The 13,771-nt window shown below is 44.0% G+C and overlaps 1 protein-coding gene across 1 annotated transcript in view; it reads left to right on the plus strand.

Annotated features, from left to right (window-relative positions):
• The window catches only part of TGM6 (transglutaminase 6), a 42,758-nt gene extending 29,833 nt beyond the window's left edge, over positions 1-12,925 (plus strand). The window contains exons 11-13 of the mRNA XM_063601248.1: positions 7,953-8,107; positions 8,398-8,531; positions 9,994-12,925. Coding sequence (XP_063457318.1) covers positions 7,953-8,107; positions 8,398-8,531; positions 9,994-10,147 — 443 coding nt within the window. The 3' untranslated portion in view covers positions 10,148-12,925. The remainder of the gene's footprint in view (positions 1-7,952; positions 8,108-8,397; positions 8,532-9,993) is intronic.
• Positions 12,926-13,771: the final 846 nt, after the last annotated feature.

Genomic DNA, 13,771 nt, shown 5'->3' on the forward strand with positions numbered 1-13,771 from the left:
GCTCAGTGCCTTGCCTCTTGTCCCGACTTTACAGATGAGAAAACTGAGACTCGGAGGGGCAAAACAGTAATAACAGTAATGCAAGTCCACATGCATCTGGTGGCAATCTGATGAAGATGTGATTTATAGTTTCTATTTTTTTAATTAGAATGAATATTTACACACCAAATAAATACATGCTGGGGGGTATTTCAGCATATATGGAATATGCCATGCATTACTTTTCTAAAATCCAAAAAAAATCTGGAGCCCATTTGGCTCCAGGTGTTCTGTGGGAGAGGGCTGGACTGGTAACAGATGGTTTTCTTTGTTTTGGTTTTCGGGTTTTTTTGAGACAGAGTCTCACTCTGTCACCCAGGCTGGAGTGAAGTGGTGTGATGTTAGCTCACTGCAACCTCCACCTCCCAGGTTCAAGGGCTTCTCTTGCCTCAACCTCCTGAGTAGCTGGGACTACAGGCGTGCACCACCACACCCAGATAATTTTTGTATTTTTAGTAGAGAGGGGGTTTCATGATGTTGCCCAGGCTGGACTCGAGTGATCTGCCCGCCTTGGCCTCCCAAAGTGCTTGGATGACAGGCTTAAGCCACGGCACCAGGCCAGAGATGTTTATTAAGTGCTTAAATGTGCCAAGCCCTGTCCCAAGAATTCTGCATGTGACAACATAATCCCTCCAGCCACCTTGTGTGTGGTACTAGTGCTAGCTCCATCTTTGAAAGGAGAAAACTCACACCAAGAAAGGTGAAGTCACGAGTTCAGAGTCACACAGTCAGTGTGCATAGTTGCAGGACCCAAATCCAGGCAGTCTGGCATGAGAGACACACTCCTGACCAAGACCAGGAAGGGGCAAAGCCAGGGTTCAAAGCCAGGAACGTTGACCACAGTGCACATTTACTCAGCTGATGCAATTGCTTGACTGCAGGTTATGGAATGGTCAGGTCAGCCCACACCAAATATGCTCAACACACCTAATGGTACATTTGCCTAAAATTTATCCTTAGTATTTCATAGCAGAAGAGAATGGTTTCAGACTTTTTAAAGGTTTTTGTATTTTTTTAACTGACCTTATTCCAACTGTTTCTTTAAAAATATATTGAGGCCGGGCGCGGTGGCTCACGCCTGTAATCCTAGCATTTTGGGAGGCCAAGGCGGGTGGATCACGAGGTCAGGAGATGGAAACCATCCTGGCTAACACGGTAAAACCCCATCTCTACTAAAAATACAAGAAAATTAGCCGGGCGTGGTGGCACACGCCTGTAGTCCCAGCTACTCAGGAGGCTGAGGCAGGAGACTCACTTGAACCCAGGAAGCGGAGGTTAAAGGATTTTTTCGTGATCCTTGAACACATAGCACTTCGTGGATGATTTGTTAAATGTATCCTCTTTGATTATTCTTGCACTTTTTTCCTAGTCTGTCTGTCTGTCTTTTTGCCCGTACCTCCCTCTCCATCTGTCTCTCCTTCCCTGTCTCTCTCTCTGTCTCTGTCCCTTTGGCTTTTTCATCTGTCTCTCTATCTCTCCTCTCTCTCTCTCAGTCTATCTCTGTATCTCTATCTCTCCTTTGCCTCTCTCTCCTTTCACATACTTTCTGAATTCTAAGGATTCAATTAAACAAAGAAATTGTTGCTCTGGGCCAGTTTCTGGTAAGTGAAGCTTGTGGATTTTCACAGGGTGTGAAAATGTATGAAGGAGGTGTCACACTTTTTTAGCTTTTTTTGTCATTTATTTTTCACAAAGTCTAAATCACAAAATAACACTTCATCATAAAATTTTAATTAACACACACTTCCCTCTGGCTTTCAGCAATTTTTTTCATATTAAAAGTAATACATATTCATAAAAATTTGGAAAGCAAAAGAGAAAAATCACCTATGATTCTACCACCCACCTACAAACTGTTAATGTATTTTACTTCCAAATCCTTAATGCCTGTTTGCTTTTTGAAAAACAGTTCTGGTTAAATATTGCAAATAGTCATTAATGCCCTGCTCTTTTCATATTGCATTGTATTTTAAATATTTTTATAAGCTCCTCACAAACATCATTTTAATAGATGTTTAAATAAATAGAATTTAACAGATCTTTAAATAAATATATGGTGACCTATCTTTTCTTTTAGGTAGTTATCAGCTTATTGCTATTAAAAATAACACTAAACTTTTGTTTATCTACAGAGTGTCAGGTAAGCAAGTGAACATTTTGATGCAAAAAGAAATCACTTTTTTTCCTCTGAATTTTGGACTTTTGTTAGACTATATCACAAAAGTGAAATTCTTGGGCCAGGCGCAGTGGCTCACGCCTGTAATCCCAGCACTTTGGGAGGCCGAGGCAGGTGGATCACGAGGTCAGGAGATTGAGACCATCCTGGCTAACACAGTGAAACCCCGTCTCTACTAAAAATACAAAAAAATTAGCCGGGCGTGGTGGCGGGCGCCTGTAGTCCCAGCTACTCAGGAGGCTGAGGCAGGAGAAAGGCGTGAACCCAGGAGGCAGAGCTTGCAGTGAGCCGAGATCGCGCCACTGCACTCCAGCCTGGGCAACAGAGCGAGACTCTTGTCTAAAAAAACAAACAAACAAAAAAAGTGAAATTCTTTGGCCAAATGATAGACTATTAAAACATATAATTTATTAAATTATTAGGTTTTTAAGTAGTTTTAGGTTTTCAGAAAACTTTGAGTGGGAAGTACAGAGAGTTCCCATATCCCTGCCCACCACCACGCCTCTCCTCCTGTTATTAACATCTTGCTTTAGTGTGGTACATTTGTTACAATTAATGAGCCAATATTGACACAGTATTATTAACTAAAATTCATAGTTAATATTAGGGTTCACTCTGTGTTGTGCATTCTATGGCTTTTGACAAATGTATAATGACATGTATCTAACATTCCACTGTCATACAGAATAGTTTCACCCCCCCAATATCCCCATGTTCCAGCTATGTGCTCCACCTGTTCATCCCTCCTTCCCTTGCCTGAACCCCCAGTGACCACTGATCTTTTTACTGTCTCCACACTTTTGCCTGTTTCATGATGTCATCTAGTTGAAATCATACAGTGTAATTAAGCTTTTTCAGATTGGCTTCTTTCACTTAGCAATATGTATTTAAGGATCCCTTATGGTTTTTGTGTCCTGATGGGTCATTTCTTCTTATTGCAAAATAGTATTCCATTATATGGATGTACACAGTTTATCCATTCACCTACTGAAGGACTTCTTGGTTGATTCCGAGTTTTGGCAATTATGAATAAAGCTGCTGTAAACATCTTTATGCAGGTTTTTGTGTGGGCTTGAGTTTTTATTTTTATTTTTATTTATTTTTTTTTTTTTTGAGTCAGAGTCTCGCTCCGTCACCAGGCTAGAGTGCAGTGGTGTGATTTTGGCTCACTGCAACCTCCGCCTCCCGGGTTCAAGTGATTCTCCTGCCTCAGCCTCTTGAGTAGCTGGGATTACGGGCACACACGACCACACCTAGTTAATTTTTGTATTTTTAGTAAAGACAGGGTTTCACCATGTTGGCCAGGATGGTCTTGATCTCCTGACCTCGTGATCCACCTGCCTCGGCCTCCCAAAGTGCTGGGATTACAGGCATGAGCCGCCGTGCCCGGCTCGAATTTTAAATTCTTTAGATAAATACCAAGGAGCACACTTGCTGCACCTTATGGTAAGAGTATGTTTTGGTAAGAAACTGACAAACTGTCTTCCAAAGTGGCTGTATCATTTTGAATTCCCACCAGGAATATATGAGCATTCCTGTTGTTCCCTATTCTATCCAGCAGATGGTATTGTGTGTTTTGGATTACTGACATTGTAATAGGTGTGTAATAGTATATCAGAGTTTACTATTCACTAATGACATATGACATTGAGCATCTTTTCATATACTTATTTGACATCTCTATCTCTTCTTTGGTGAGGTGTCCAGATCTTTTGCCCATATTTTAATCGGGTTGTTCATTTTCTCATTGCTGGTTTTTAAAAGGTCTTTGTGTATTTTGGATAACAGTCTTTTATCGGATGTCTTTTGCAAACATTTTCTCCCAGGCTGTGTCCTCTCTTCCCAGTCTCTTCACAGTGTTTTCTGCAGTGCAGAGTTTTTAGTTTTAATAGAGTCCAACTTATCAATTTTTTTCTTTCATGGATCATGCCTTTGGTATTGTATCAAAAAAAAATTACCGGCTGGATGTGGCGGCTCACGGCTGTAATCCCAGCACTTTGGGAGGCTGAAGCAGGTGGATCACTTGAGATCAGGAGTTTGAGACCAGCCTGGCCAACATGGTGAAACCCCATCTCTACCAAAAATTGACCTTTAATATTGACCCAGCCTTACGCGCCTAGAATAAATCCCACTTGATCATAGCATGTAATTTTTTATACATTGTTGATTCAATTTACCAATATTTTGTGGGAATTTTTGCATCTATGTTCATATTGGTCTGTAGTTTTGTTTTTCTTGCAATGTCTTTGTCTGGTTTTTGGCATTAAGGTAATGCTGGCCTCATAGAATGAATCAGGAAGTATTTCTCTGCTTCCATTTTCTGGAAGAGATTGTAGAGAATTGCTATAATTTTTTTTTCTTAAATGCTTGGTATAATTCACCAGTGAACCCATCTGGGATTAATGTGTTCTGGTTTGGAAGGTTATTAAGTACTGATTCCATTTTTTAATAGATATAGGCCTATTCATGTTGTCTGTTTCTTCTTATGTGAATTTTAGCAGATTTTTTTCTTTCAAGAACTGGTCCCTTTTATCTGGATTATCAAACCTGTGGGCATAAAGTTGTTCATAATATTCCTTTACTCTCTGTTTTTTTCCTAACTCCCCAAACTTGTTACCTTTACTATCCTTTTAATGTCCATGGAATCTGTAGAGATGTCCTCTCTTGCATTTATCATATTAGTAACTTGTGCCTTCTCTCTTTTTTTTCTGAGTTAGCCTTGCTAGAGGCTTATTGACTTTACTGATCTTTTCAAAGAACCAGCTTTTGGTTTTGGTGATTTTCTCTATTGATCTCTGATTTTCAATTTTACTGATTTCTGCTCTAATTTTTATTATTTCTTTTCTTCTGCTTAAGATGAGTTTAACGTGTTCTCCTTTTTATAGTTTCCTAAAGCAGAAGTTTAGATTATTGGTTTTAGATCCTTCTTCTTTTCTATCATATGTATTGAATATTATAGACTTCTCTCTAAGCACTGCTTTTGCTGCATCCTACAAGTTTGTGTGTTGGGGGAGGGGTGTTTGTTTGTTTGTTTTGTTTTGCTTTTCAGACAGAGTCTCGTTCTGTCACCCAGGCTGGAGTGCAGTGGCACAATCATGGCTCATTGTAGCCTCAACTTCCCAGGCTCAGGTGATTCTCCCTCCTCAGCCTCCCAAGTAGCTGAGACTACAGGCACGTGCCCACAAATTTTGATAAGTTGTAGTTTCATTTTCATTTACTTCTAAATACTTTTAAATTTCTCTTAAGACTTCTTCTTTGTCCCATGTGTTCTTCTAGAAGTGTGTTGTTTAATCCCTAGGTATTTTAGATTTTTCAGCTGTCTTTCTGTCATTGATTTCCAGTTTGATTTCATTGTGTTCTGGGGGCATATATTTGCATAATTTCTATTATTTTAAACGTATTAATGTGTCATTGATGCCACAGAATGTGATCCTTTTTGGTGAGTGCTCCGTGTAAGATTGAGAAGAATGCGTATCCTGCTGTTGTTGGATGAAATATCCTACAGATGTCAGTTAGCCCAGCTGAGTGACGGTGCTATTGAGAACCATTGTTCTAGGGAAAGGGGTCTCAGCTTTTACTAGATTGTTAGTGGTGTCTATGAGTCAGAGAACTTCAAAAAGCCCTGATGCAAACATTTTAAAGGGCTAGTTTTCTCCTCCTTTCTCCCAGGGTCTGAGCTGATGCCCAAAGCTCTGCTCATGTGTATCATATGGTGGCATATGATGGTTCTTCATGCCGGAGACTGAGAATTTACATGTCTAACAAGTTCCCAGGTGACGCTGATGCTGCTGGTCCCAGGACCACACTTGGAGAACCGTGGTCTATCACCATGCAAGGAGTAAATGATATAATGTATATAAAGTATTTGGCATCATTCTTACTACCTAATGAACATTCAATTTATGTTTATTATCAGTGTTTTTGATATTATTATCAATAATAATATATTATCAATAAAATAATAAATCAATAAATCAATAAAATAAAAATAATAATACCCGCTCATGGAATTGTTGTAAGGATTAAGTAAGTCAATCTGTGAAAGCGCTTCCAAGTGCAGTACACTTTAATCCCTTAGTAAAACTTAGCTTTTATAATTATAATTATTATTGTTATTGTTATTGTTATTTTGAGATAGAGTCTCTCTCTGTCGCTCAGGCTGGAGTGCAGTGGCGCAATCTCAGCTCACTGCAACCTCAGCCTGCTAGGTTCAAGTAATTCTCCTGCCTCAGCCTCCCAAGTAGCTGGGATTATAGGCACACATCACCATGCCCTGCTAATTTTGTAATTTTTTTTAGTAGAGACAGGGTTTCAACATGTTGGTCAGGCTGGTCTCGAACTCCTGACCTCAGGTGATCCACCCGCCTTCACCTCCCAAAGTGCTGGGATTACAGGCGTGAGCCACGGCACCCGGCCTATAATTATTATTTATTACTGTTATTGTAATAAAGGTTCTTCCAATAATGACCTACTGAACTAAGGGAGCCCATAAAACAAAATCAACTTTAACACATGAATCAGCCTACTGGCATTCAGGAGAATCTACGATATGCAAAGCCCTGGGGTAGCAGAGCGCATGAGCCAAGTTGAGCCCTTTGAGGACCTTTTCCATGAGTTAAAAACTCAGATGCCTTCAGAGTCAGAAAGAAAACAGAAATAAAGGAAGCAGTGGGAGTAGAACAATAGGGAATGAGAGGGCCTGGGAGCAAACCAGAAAGAGCACATTGAACCTAAAAGAAAGAATATGTAGTAGTCAGAAAAAAAAAAAAAAATATGGTCCAGGCATGGTGGCTCACACCTGTAATCCCAGCACTTTAGGAGGCCAAGGTGAGAGGATCATGAGGTCAAAAGATCGAGACCATCCTGGCGAACATGGTGAAATCCCATCTCTACTAAGAACACAAAAATTAGCTGGGCATGGTGGCATGTGCCTGTAGTCCCAGCTACTCAAGAGGCTGAGGCAGGAGAATTGCTTGAACCCAGGAGGTGGAGGTTGCAGTGAGCCGAGATCATGCCACTGCACTCCAGCCTCACGACAGAGCGAGACTCCGTCTCCAAAAAAAAAAAGAAGAAGACTGAGGTTTATGGTGATCCATGCTTACAAGAAAAGAACACCTAGGCAGGATGTTTCTGACTGGTGAGAGGGAGACAGAGATGGCCAGGACCACAGGAGCTCAGAGAGCATGAGAGCACTGGGAGGAGGTGTCAGTGAAGACTTCCCTCAGTTGGTGGGGCTGACCAGGACTGGGCCTTCATGGAGGGGGGCATTTGGAAAAGTTGTAGGGAATTGGCCTCACAGGATTGGAAGATTGAGGCATGCCTTTGGTCTTCCTCTTCTCTGTGCCTAGCACATAGTAGGTGCTCAATAAACAGAGAAGGATGGGATGAATGGTTGATGGGCTGAGAGATTTCCATCTTGAATAAGTAGGGAAAGCTTGGAAACATCTCTGGGGGCTCTTGGAGAAATTATCTGGTATTGTGGTAGCTCCCTGACCTAAATTTGACTCCCACCTCATCTTAATTTCTTGGTTTACTTCCTATATGAGTTTGAACAGGAAAATACCCACTCCGGGCCTTAGGTTTCTTCATCTGAGAACTGAGGAAAATAAAGCCTGTCTCAGAATGGTTGCAAGGACCAGAGAGAAAGGAGCTATTAGTTGTGCATTCCCTTCCTTCTTCCCAGTGCCATTGAAGAAAGACATCAAGCCCCAACTCCCACTTCTGCTTTCCCTTCCAGAGAAGAGAATCCCAATTACAATATCTTACTCTAAGTATAAAGAAGACCTGACAGAGGACAAGAAGATCCTGTTGGCTGCCATGTGCCTTGTCACCAAAGGAGAGAAGCTTCTGGTGGAGAAGGACATTACTCTAGAGGACTTCATCACCATCAAGGTGACCTCAGCCTGCATCTACCATGCTGTTCCTAGTGGCACCCACTCCCCAGAGCTGGGGGAGGGCGTCAGAAGCTGGGGGGTTGTGCCTTTAACTCCAGCTTTAGCTCTCCAGGGTGGGAGGAGTGGGTGGACATAAGGGGATGGGTGCAATAGTGGCACTCAGCAATGGGGTATATGGAGGTGGGGGTGGACATGACTAATGATCCATCCTCTAACTCAGCCAGGACCATCGGTTTCCTGGAGGGAGGAGGGGTATGCGCGATGGCTCATGGGTGTTGTCCCCTTCAGGTTCTGGGCCCAGCCATGGTGGGAGTGGCAGTTACAGTGGAAGTGACAGTAGTCAACCCCCTCATAGAGAGAGTGAAGGACTGTGCGCTGATGGCGGAGGGCAGCGGCCTTCTCCAGGAACAGCTCAGCATCGAGTAAGTGCCAGCCTGGGGGGCTGGCAGGGAATGGGGCTCTCTTCCTTGTGGATGAGCCAGAGAGAAGTTGCCAGGGATGGGGGTGTGAGAGAGATTCTGGACACCCCAGGAACCAGCCCACAGACTATACATATCAGCCTTCATTCACTTATTTATTCCTTCATTCATCCAATCATTCATTTACTCAAATCATATAACTCATTCACTCAGTCATTCACTCATATCATTCATTCATACTTTCATTTATTTATCCATTTATTCACTCACTTTCATTCATTTGCTCTCTTTCACTCATTCATTCATGCATTCTTCAATTTGCTTACTCTTTATTCACTCATTTGTTCATTTTTTCATTCACTTATTCCTACATTTATGCTTCACTCATTCATTCACACATGTTCCCATTCGTTCATGGATTCGTTTATTTACTTATTCATTGTCAATCATTCATTCACTCCTTCATTCTTCCATTCATCCACTTGCTACTCATGTGGTCCTCGATTATACTGACCTGTACTCTGGCCCATGTGTAATTGTTAGGAACACTAAGATGGACAGAAAGAGTTTTGCCTGGGGAAGGGCTCTCAGATACAGATGGCCCTTCACATGAGGACAGTGTGATTTGTGAAAAAGATCTGGTCCAAGGTCTGGGGGAGCAAAAGCAGCCCTTAAGTGAGGGTGGGGCCAGGAAGAAGTCCCAGTGGAGCTGGTGTTTGAGCTGAGCCTTAAATGATGAATTGAGATTTTCAGGTATCAAGAAGTAAGGACGGTTTGCCAGGCAAAGGTCTTGGTGTCAACACCTGATGGCTGGTGTTGTCAGGGAATTTCTCCTGGAAAAGGAGAACTTGATTTGGGCCTTGGGTGGATTGGAATAAGAAAGGCATCCTAGGTGGAACAGAGCAGGTGAAAGCCCAGAGGGGGGAAGTTCAGGGCACAGACAGAAAACTAGCCTGGCTAGATGCGAAGAGTGTGGGTGGTAGAAGAGAAAATTAAATTGGAAATATCTTTTTTTGGTTGTTGTTTTTGTTTGTTTGTTTTTGAGACAGAGTCTCACTCTGTTGCCCCAGCTGGAGTGCAGTGGTGCAGTCTTGGCTCACTGCAACCTCTCCCTCCCAGGTTCAAGCGATTCTCCTGTCTCAGCTTCCTGAGTAGCTGGGATTACAGGTGTGCACCACTGCACCCGGCTAATTTTTGTATTTTAGTAGAGATGATGTTTCACCATGTTGGCCAGGCTGGTCTCGAACTCCTGACCTCAGATGATCCACCTGCCTCAGCCTCCCAGTGTGCTGGGATTACAGGAGTGAGCCACCGCACCTGGCCTGCAAACATGTTGATAAGGCTTGAATGTCAAGCCACAAGGTGAACTTGATCCTGAGGAGCCTGGGGAGCCATGGATTGGCAGGCCAGACTCAGAATGGCAAGAGGACTGACAGTCTGCCTTTCTCCCCTCCTTTTCCTCCAGCGTGCCTACCCTGGAGCCTCAGGAGAGGGCCTCAGTCCAGTTTGACATCACCCCCTCCAAAAGTGGCCCAAGGCAGCTGCAGGTGGACCTTGTAAGCCCTCACTTCCCGGACATCAAGGGCTTTGTGATCGTCCATGTGGCCACTGCCAAGTGATGGATCATGAGGGACTGAGAGGGGTGGATTCGGCCCCTGTCCTCCTCCTGCCCATTCTTTGTCTCTTCCACATGGGAGCCAGGAGGCCTCAGTTAATCCTGCTTCAACCTCTGCCCTACTTTGTAAACTTAGGCAAGTTCCTTCTCCTCCTGGGCCTCAGTTTACTCTTCTGTAAAATGAAGTGTTGCACTCAGTAATCCTTAAACTTTTGGACAACCATAGATGATGTAAGAACCGAGGGAGCCTCTCCAACCTTCATCTCTCATCCCCATGGCTGGGAGGTTGACAGACCCGAGCATCAGAGAAACCCTGGCCCACTCAGCTCTGCCATCTTCCACCCTGCCACCTCGCTGTCACCCTGGCTGACCCTTGGACTCTCCTTGCTTTTCAAATGCCCTGGCCACATCAAGAGCCAAGGATCCTCCCCACAGTCCTGACAGAGAATCCAAAAGTATCAGAGCTGGAACCTAACCATCCCTCAACACTCCCATTACAGAGAAGAAGGAAACTTACAGAGGCCACAGGGTGAGCTAGAGGCAGAGTGGAGGCCCATGTGTGTGCCATTTATACCTCCTAAGTCCCGATCCTAAAAAGCATTAGATTTTAAGCAAAGGGAAATTTTCCCTCAGTGAAGACACAGGCCCAGGATCTGAGGGGCGATTGCTGCCTAGGATAATCTTAAGAAGATAAAGGAAGGGCCCAAACTGGATTGCATTCCTCTAAAATCTGCAGCCCCAAATCTGAAGAGGGCCAGTGACTAACAGCACAAACAACAGCAAACACCTCACAGGGCTCAACTTACACAATTCTGACTGAACAATTAAAGTTGAGAAAATGTTTCATTCAATGGGTGCCAAAACTGTTGTCCCCAGATCAGCTGCAAACAAGAGCAGAGCTTTCCGTAGAAATTGTAAACAAGGGATCAAGATCCCGAAGCATTTCTTCAAAGAATTGTAACAGGATGGAACATGGCTTTACCAATACAGTCCTAAAGACAAAGCACAATCGAAGCAATGGCTACCAAGAGGGGGAAATGGTTCAGTCAAAGCAACAGTGGACCAGCCGGCCAGGCGCGGTGGCTCACACCTGTAATCCCAGCACTTTGGGAGGTCGAGGTGGGCGGATCACTTGAGGTCAGGAGATCAAGACCTGCCTGGCCAGGTGAACCCCATCTCTACTAAAAATACAAACATTAGCCAGGTGTTGTGGTGTGTGCCTGTAATCCCAGCTACTCGGAAGACTAAGGCAGGAGAATCACTTGAACCCAGGAGGTGAAGGTTGCAGTGAACCGAGATTGCACCACTGCACTCCAGCCTGGGCAACAGAGCAAGACTCTGTCTCAAAAAAAAAAAAAAAAAAAAAAAAAGTGGACCGGTCAGGTGCAAAGCTTGTAGAAACTGTTTTTTGGGATGCTCAAGACATTTCGCTTGTCGGTTTTCTGGAGAACCAAAGAGTAACAACACCTGCTTATTACGAGTGTTTTGATAAAGTTAGCTGAAGCTTTCAGAAAAAAACCCAGAAAAGCTTCACCAGAGAGTCCTTCTCCACCACAATAATGTTCCTGCTCATTCCTCTCATCAAACAAAGGCAATTTTGTGAGAGAGTTGACTGGAATTCATTAAGCATCCACCATACTGTCCTGATTTGGCTCCATCTGACTTCTTTTTATTTCCTAATCTTTTTTTTTTTTTTTTTTTTTTGAGACAGAGTCTTGCTCTGTCACCCAGGCTGGAGTGCAGTGGCGCGATCTCAGCTCACCTCAACCTCTGCCTCCCGGGTTCAAGCGATTCTCCCGCCTCAGCCTCCTGAGTAGCTGGGATTACAAGCGTGTGCCACCATGCCCAGCTAATTTTTGCATTTTTAGTAGAGATGGGATTTCACCATGTTGGTCAGGTGCGTCTCAAACTCCTGACCTCAAGCGATCCTCCTGCCTCAGCCTTCCAAAGTGTTGGGATTACAGGCATGAGCCACTGGGCCCAGCCTGTTTCCTAATCTTAAAAACAAAATCTTTAAAGGGTGCCCATTTTTCTTCAGTTAATTGTGTTTAAAAAAAAAAAAAAAAAGACAGTGTCGACATGGTTAAATCCCTTGGACCCTCAGTTATTTAGGGATAGACTAAATGGCAGGTATTATTATTTACAAAAATATCTTGAACTTGACAGAGCTCATGTTGAGAAATAAAGTTTCTACTTTTTATGTTTATGTTTTAATGTTACTTTTCCATGAACCTTTTGAAGTCCCCTTGTAGGTGTTTAGGGAGGGGAATGTAGCTGAAGGTGGTGAGGGCCACCTGCCACATAGCTCTGTTTCCAGTACAATGCTCTTGCCCTTGGCGCCTTCAAGTAGCACTTTAATGGGACAAAAGTGGCCTCCCTGGTTATTCCAGCCCCAGTGGAAAGCAGAAGCCGCCCCAACAGCCAATGAGAAAGCCCTGCTTGTGAGTGGGAGAGGTAGAGAAATTGACAGAAGACAGCTTAGAAGTCCAAGGGAGAGTGTGAGTGGGAATGTGGTTTTGGAAATTACAAAGAAAAATGTGCAGGTAGGGAATTCCTTTCAGCTGGTAGGGCAAGACCCTGACCATGCGCTTAACACAGGAAGGGCAGAACAGGTAGTTCAAGACTGAGAAAAGCCTTGGAATTGGCTGGCCATGGGACACTCAGAAGGACACCAGCAACAGGGCTTTACTGAGTCTCAGGACTCCTGCTTCCATTGAGTCCCCCTGTCTCTTAAACACCATCTGAAACTTCATGAAGGCCCTTGACACCAAGTTAGGTCAGGGATCTGAGCTTTCACATACCAGAGGGGCCTCCAAACCTTTAGAACAGAAGATGGCAAACTTTTCTGCCAATGACCAGAGAGTAAATATTTCAGGCTTTGCAGGCCATAGAGTCTCTGTTACAACTACTCAACTCTGCTGCTATAGCATGAAAACTGCCATACTTAGTGCATAAACAAATGAGCCTGGATGTGTTGCAATAAAGTTTTATTTACAAAAACAGGTGGCAGGCCAAGTTTGGCCCACAGGTTGTAGTTGACTGACCTTGCCGTAGAACAACACATTGCTTCAAATCTTGCTCCAGGACTGAGCTCTGACACCAGGCTACACCTTGCCCTAGCATCAAGCCCAAACCTGAACCAAGGCCAAGCCCTTAACAAGCCCCGGACTGAAACTAGGATGAGGCTCCAGCTTGTGCTTGTGACCCCAAAGACAGCCGTGACTCAGAGGCTAACTAGGTCATGACCCTGATGCCAGATGAGCCCTAGATCTTGGCCTCACACTAAGCCCTGGATCCTACCATAGCTAAATCCTGGCTTGACTCTGGCTCTAGACAGAGCTCGGGCTCCACGTGGAGTCCTGGTCCAGTACCAGACAGTCCCGACCCCAGACTGAGCTCTCATGCCAACCTCAGATGACTGAGCTCCAATCCTGACTAAGTGAACCCTGACCCCAGACTAAGCCCTAACCTCAAACAGAGCTCTGATCCAAGACTGAGCTCTGAGCCTACACTGAGCCCTGATTCAGGCTCTGGCTGACCCCTGAACTCACTCAGGTCCCAGATGGATCTGGCCTTAGCTTTGGATTTCCATTCTCATCTGAGTTTCCCCATATCCCCGGTCACTGGG

Source organism: Pan paniscus, chromosome 21, assembly GCF_029289425.2.
Source record: "Pan paniscus chromosome 21, NHGRI_mPanPan1-v2.0_pri, whole genome shotgun sequence".
NCBI classification, from domain to species: domain Eukaryota; kingdom Metazoa; phylum Chordata; class Mammalia; order Primates; family Hominidae; genus Pan; species Pan paniscus.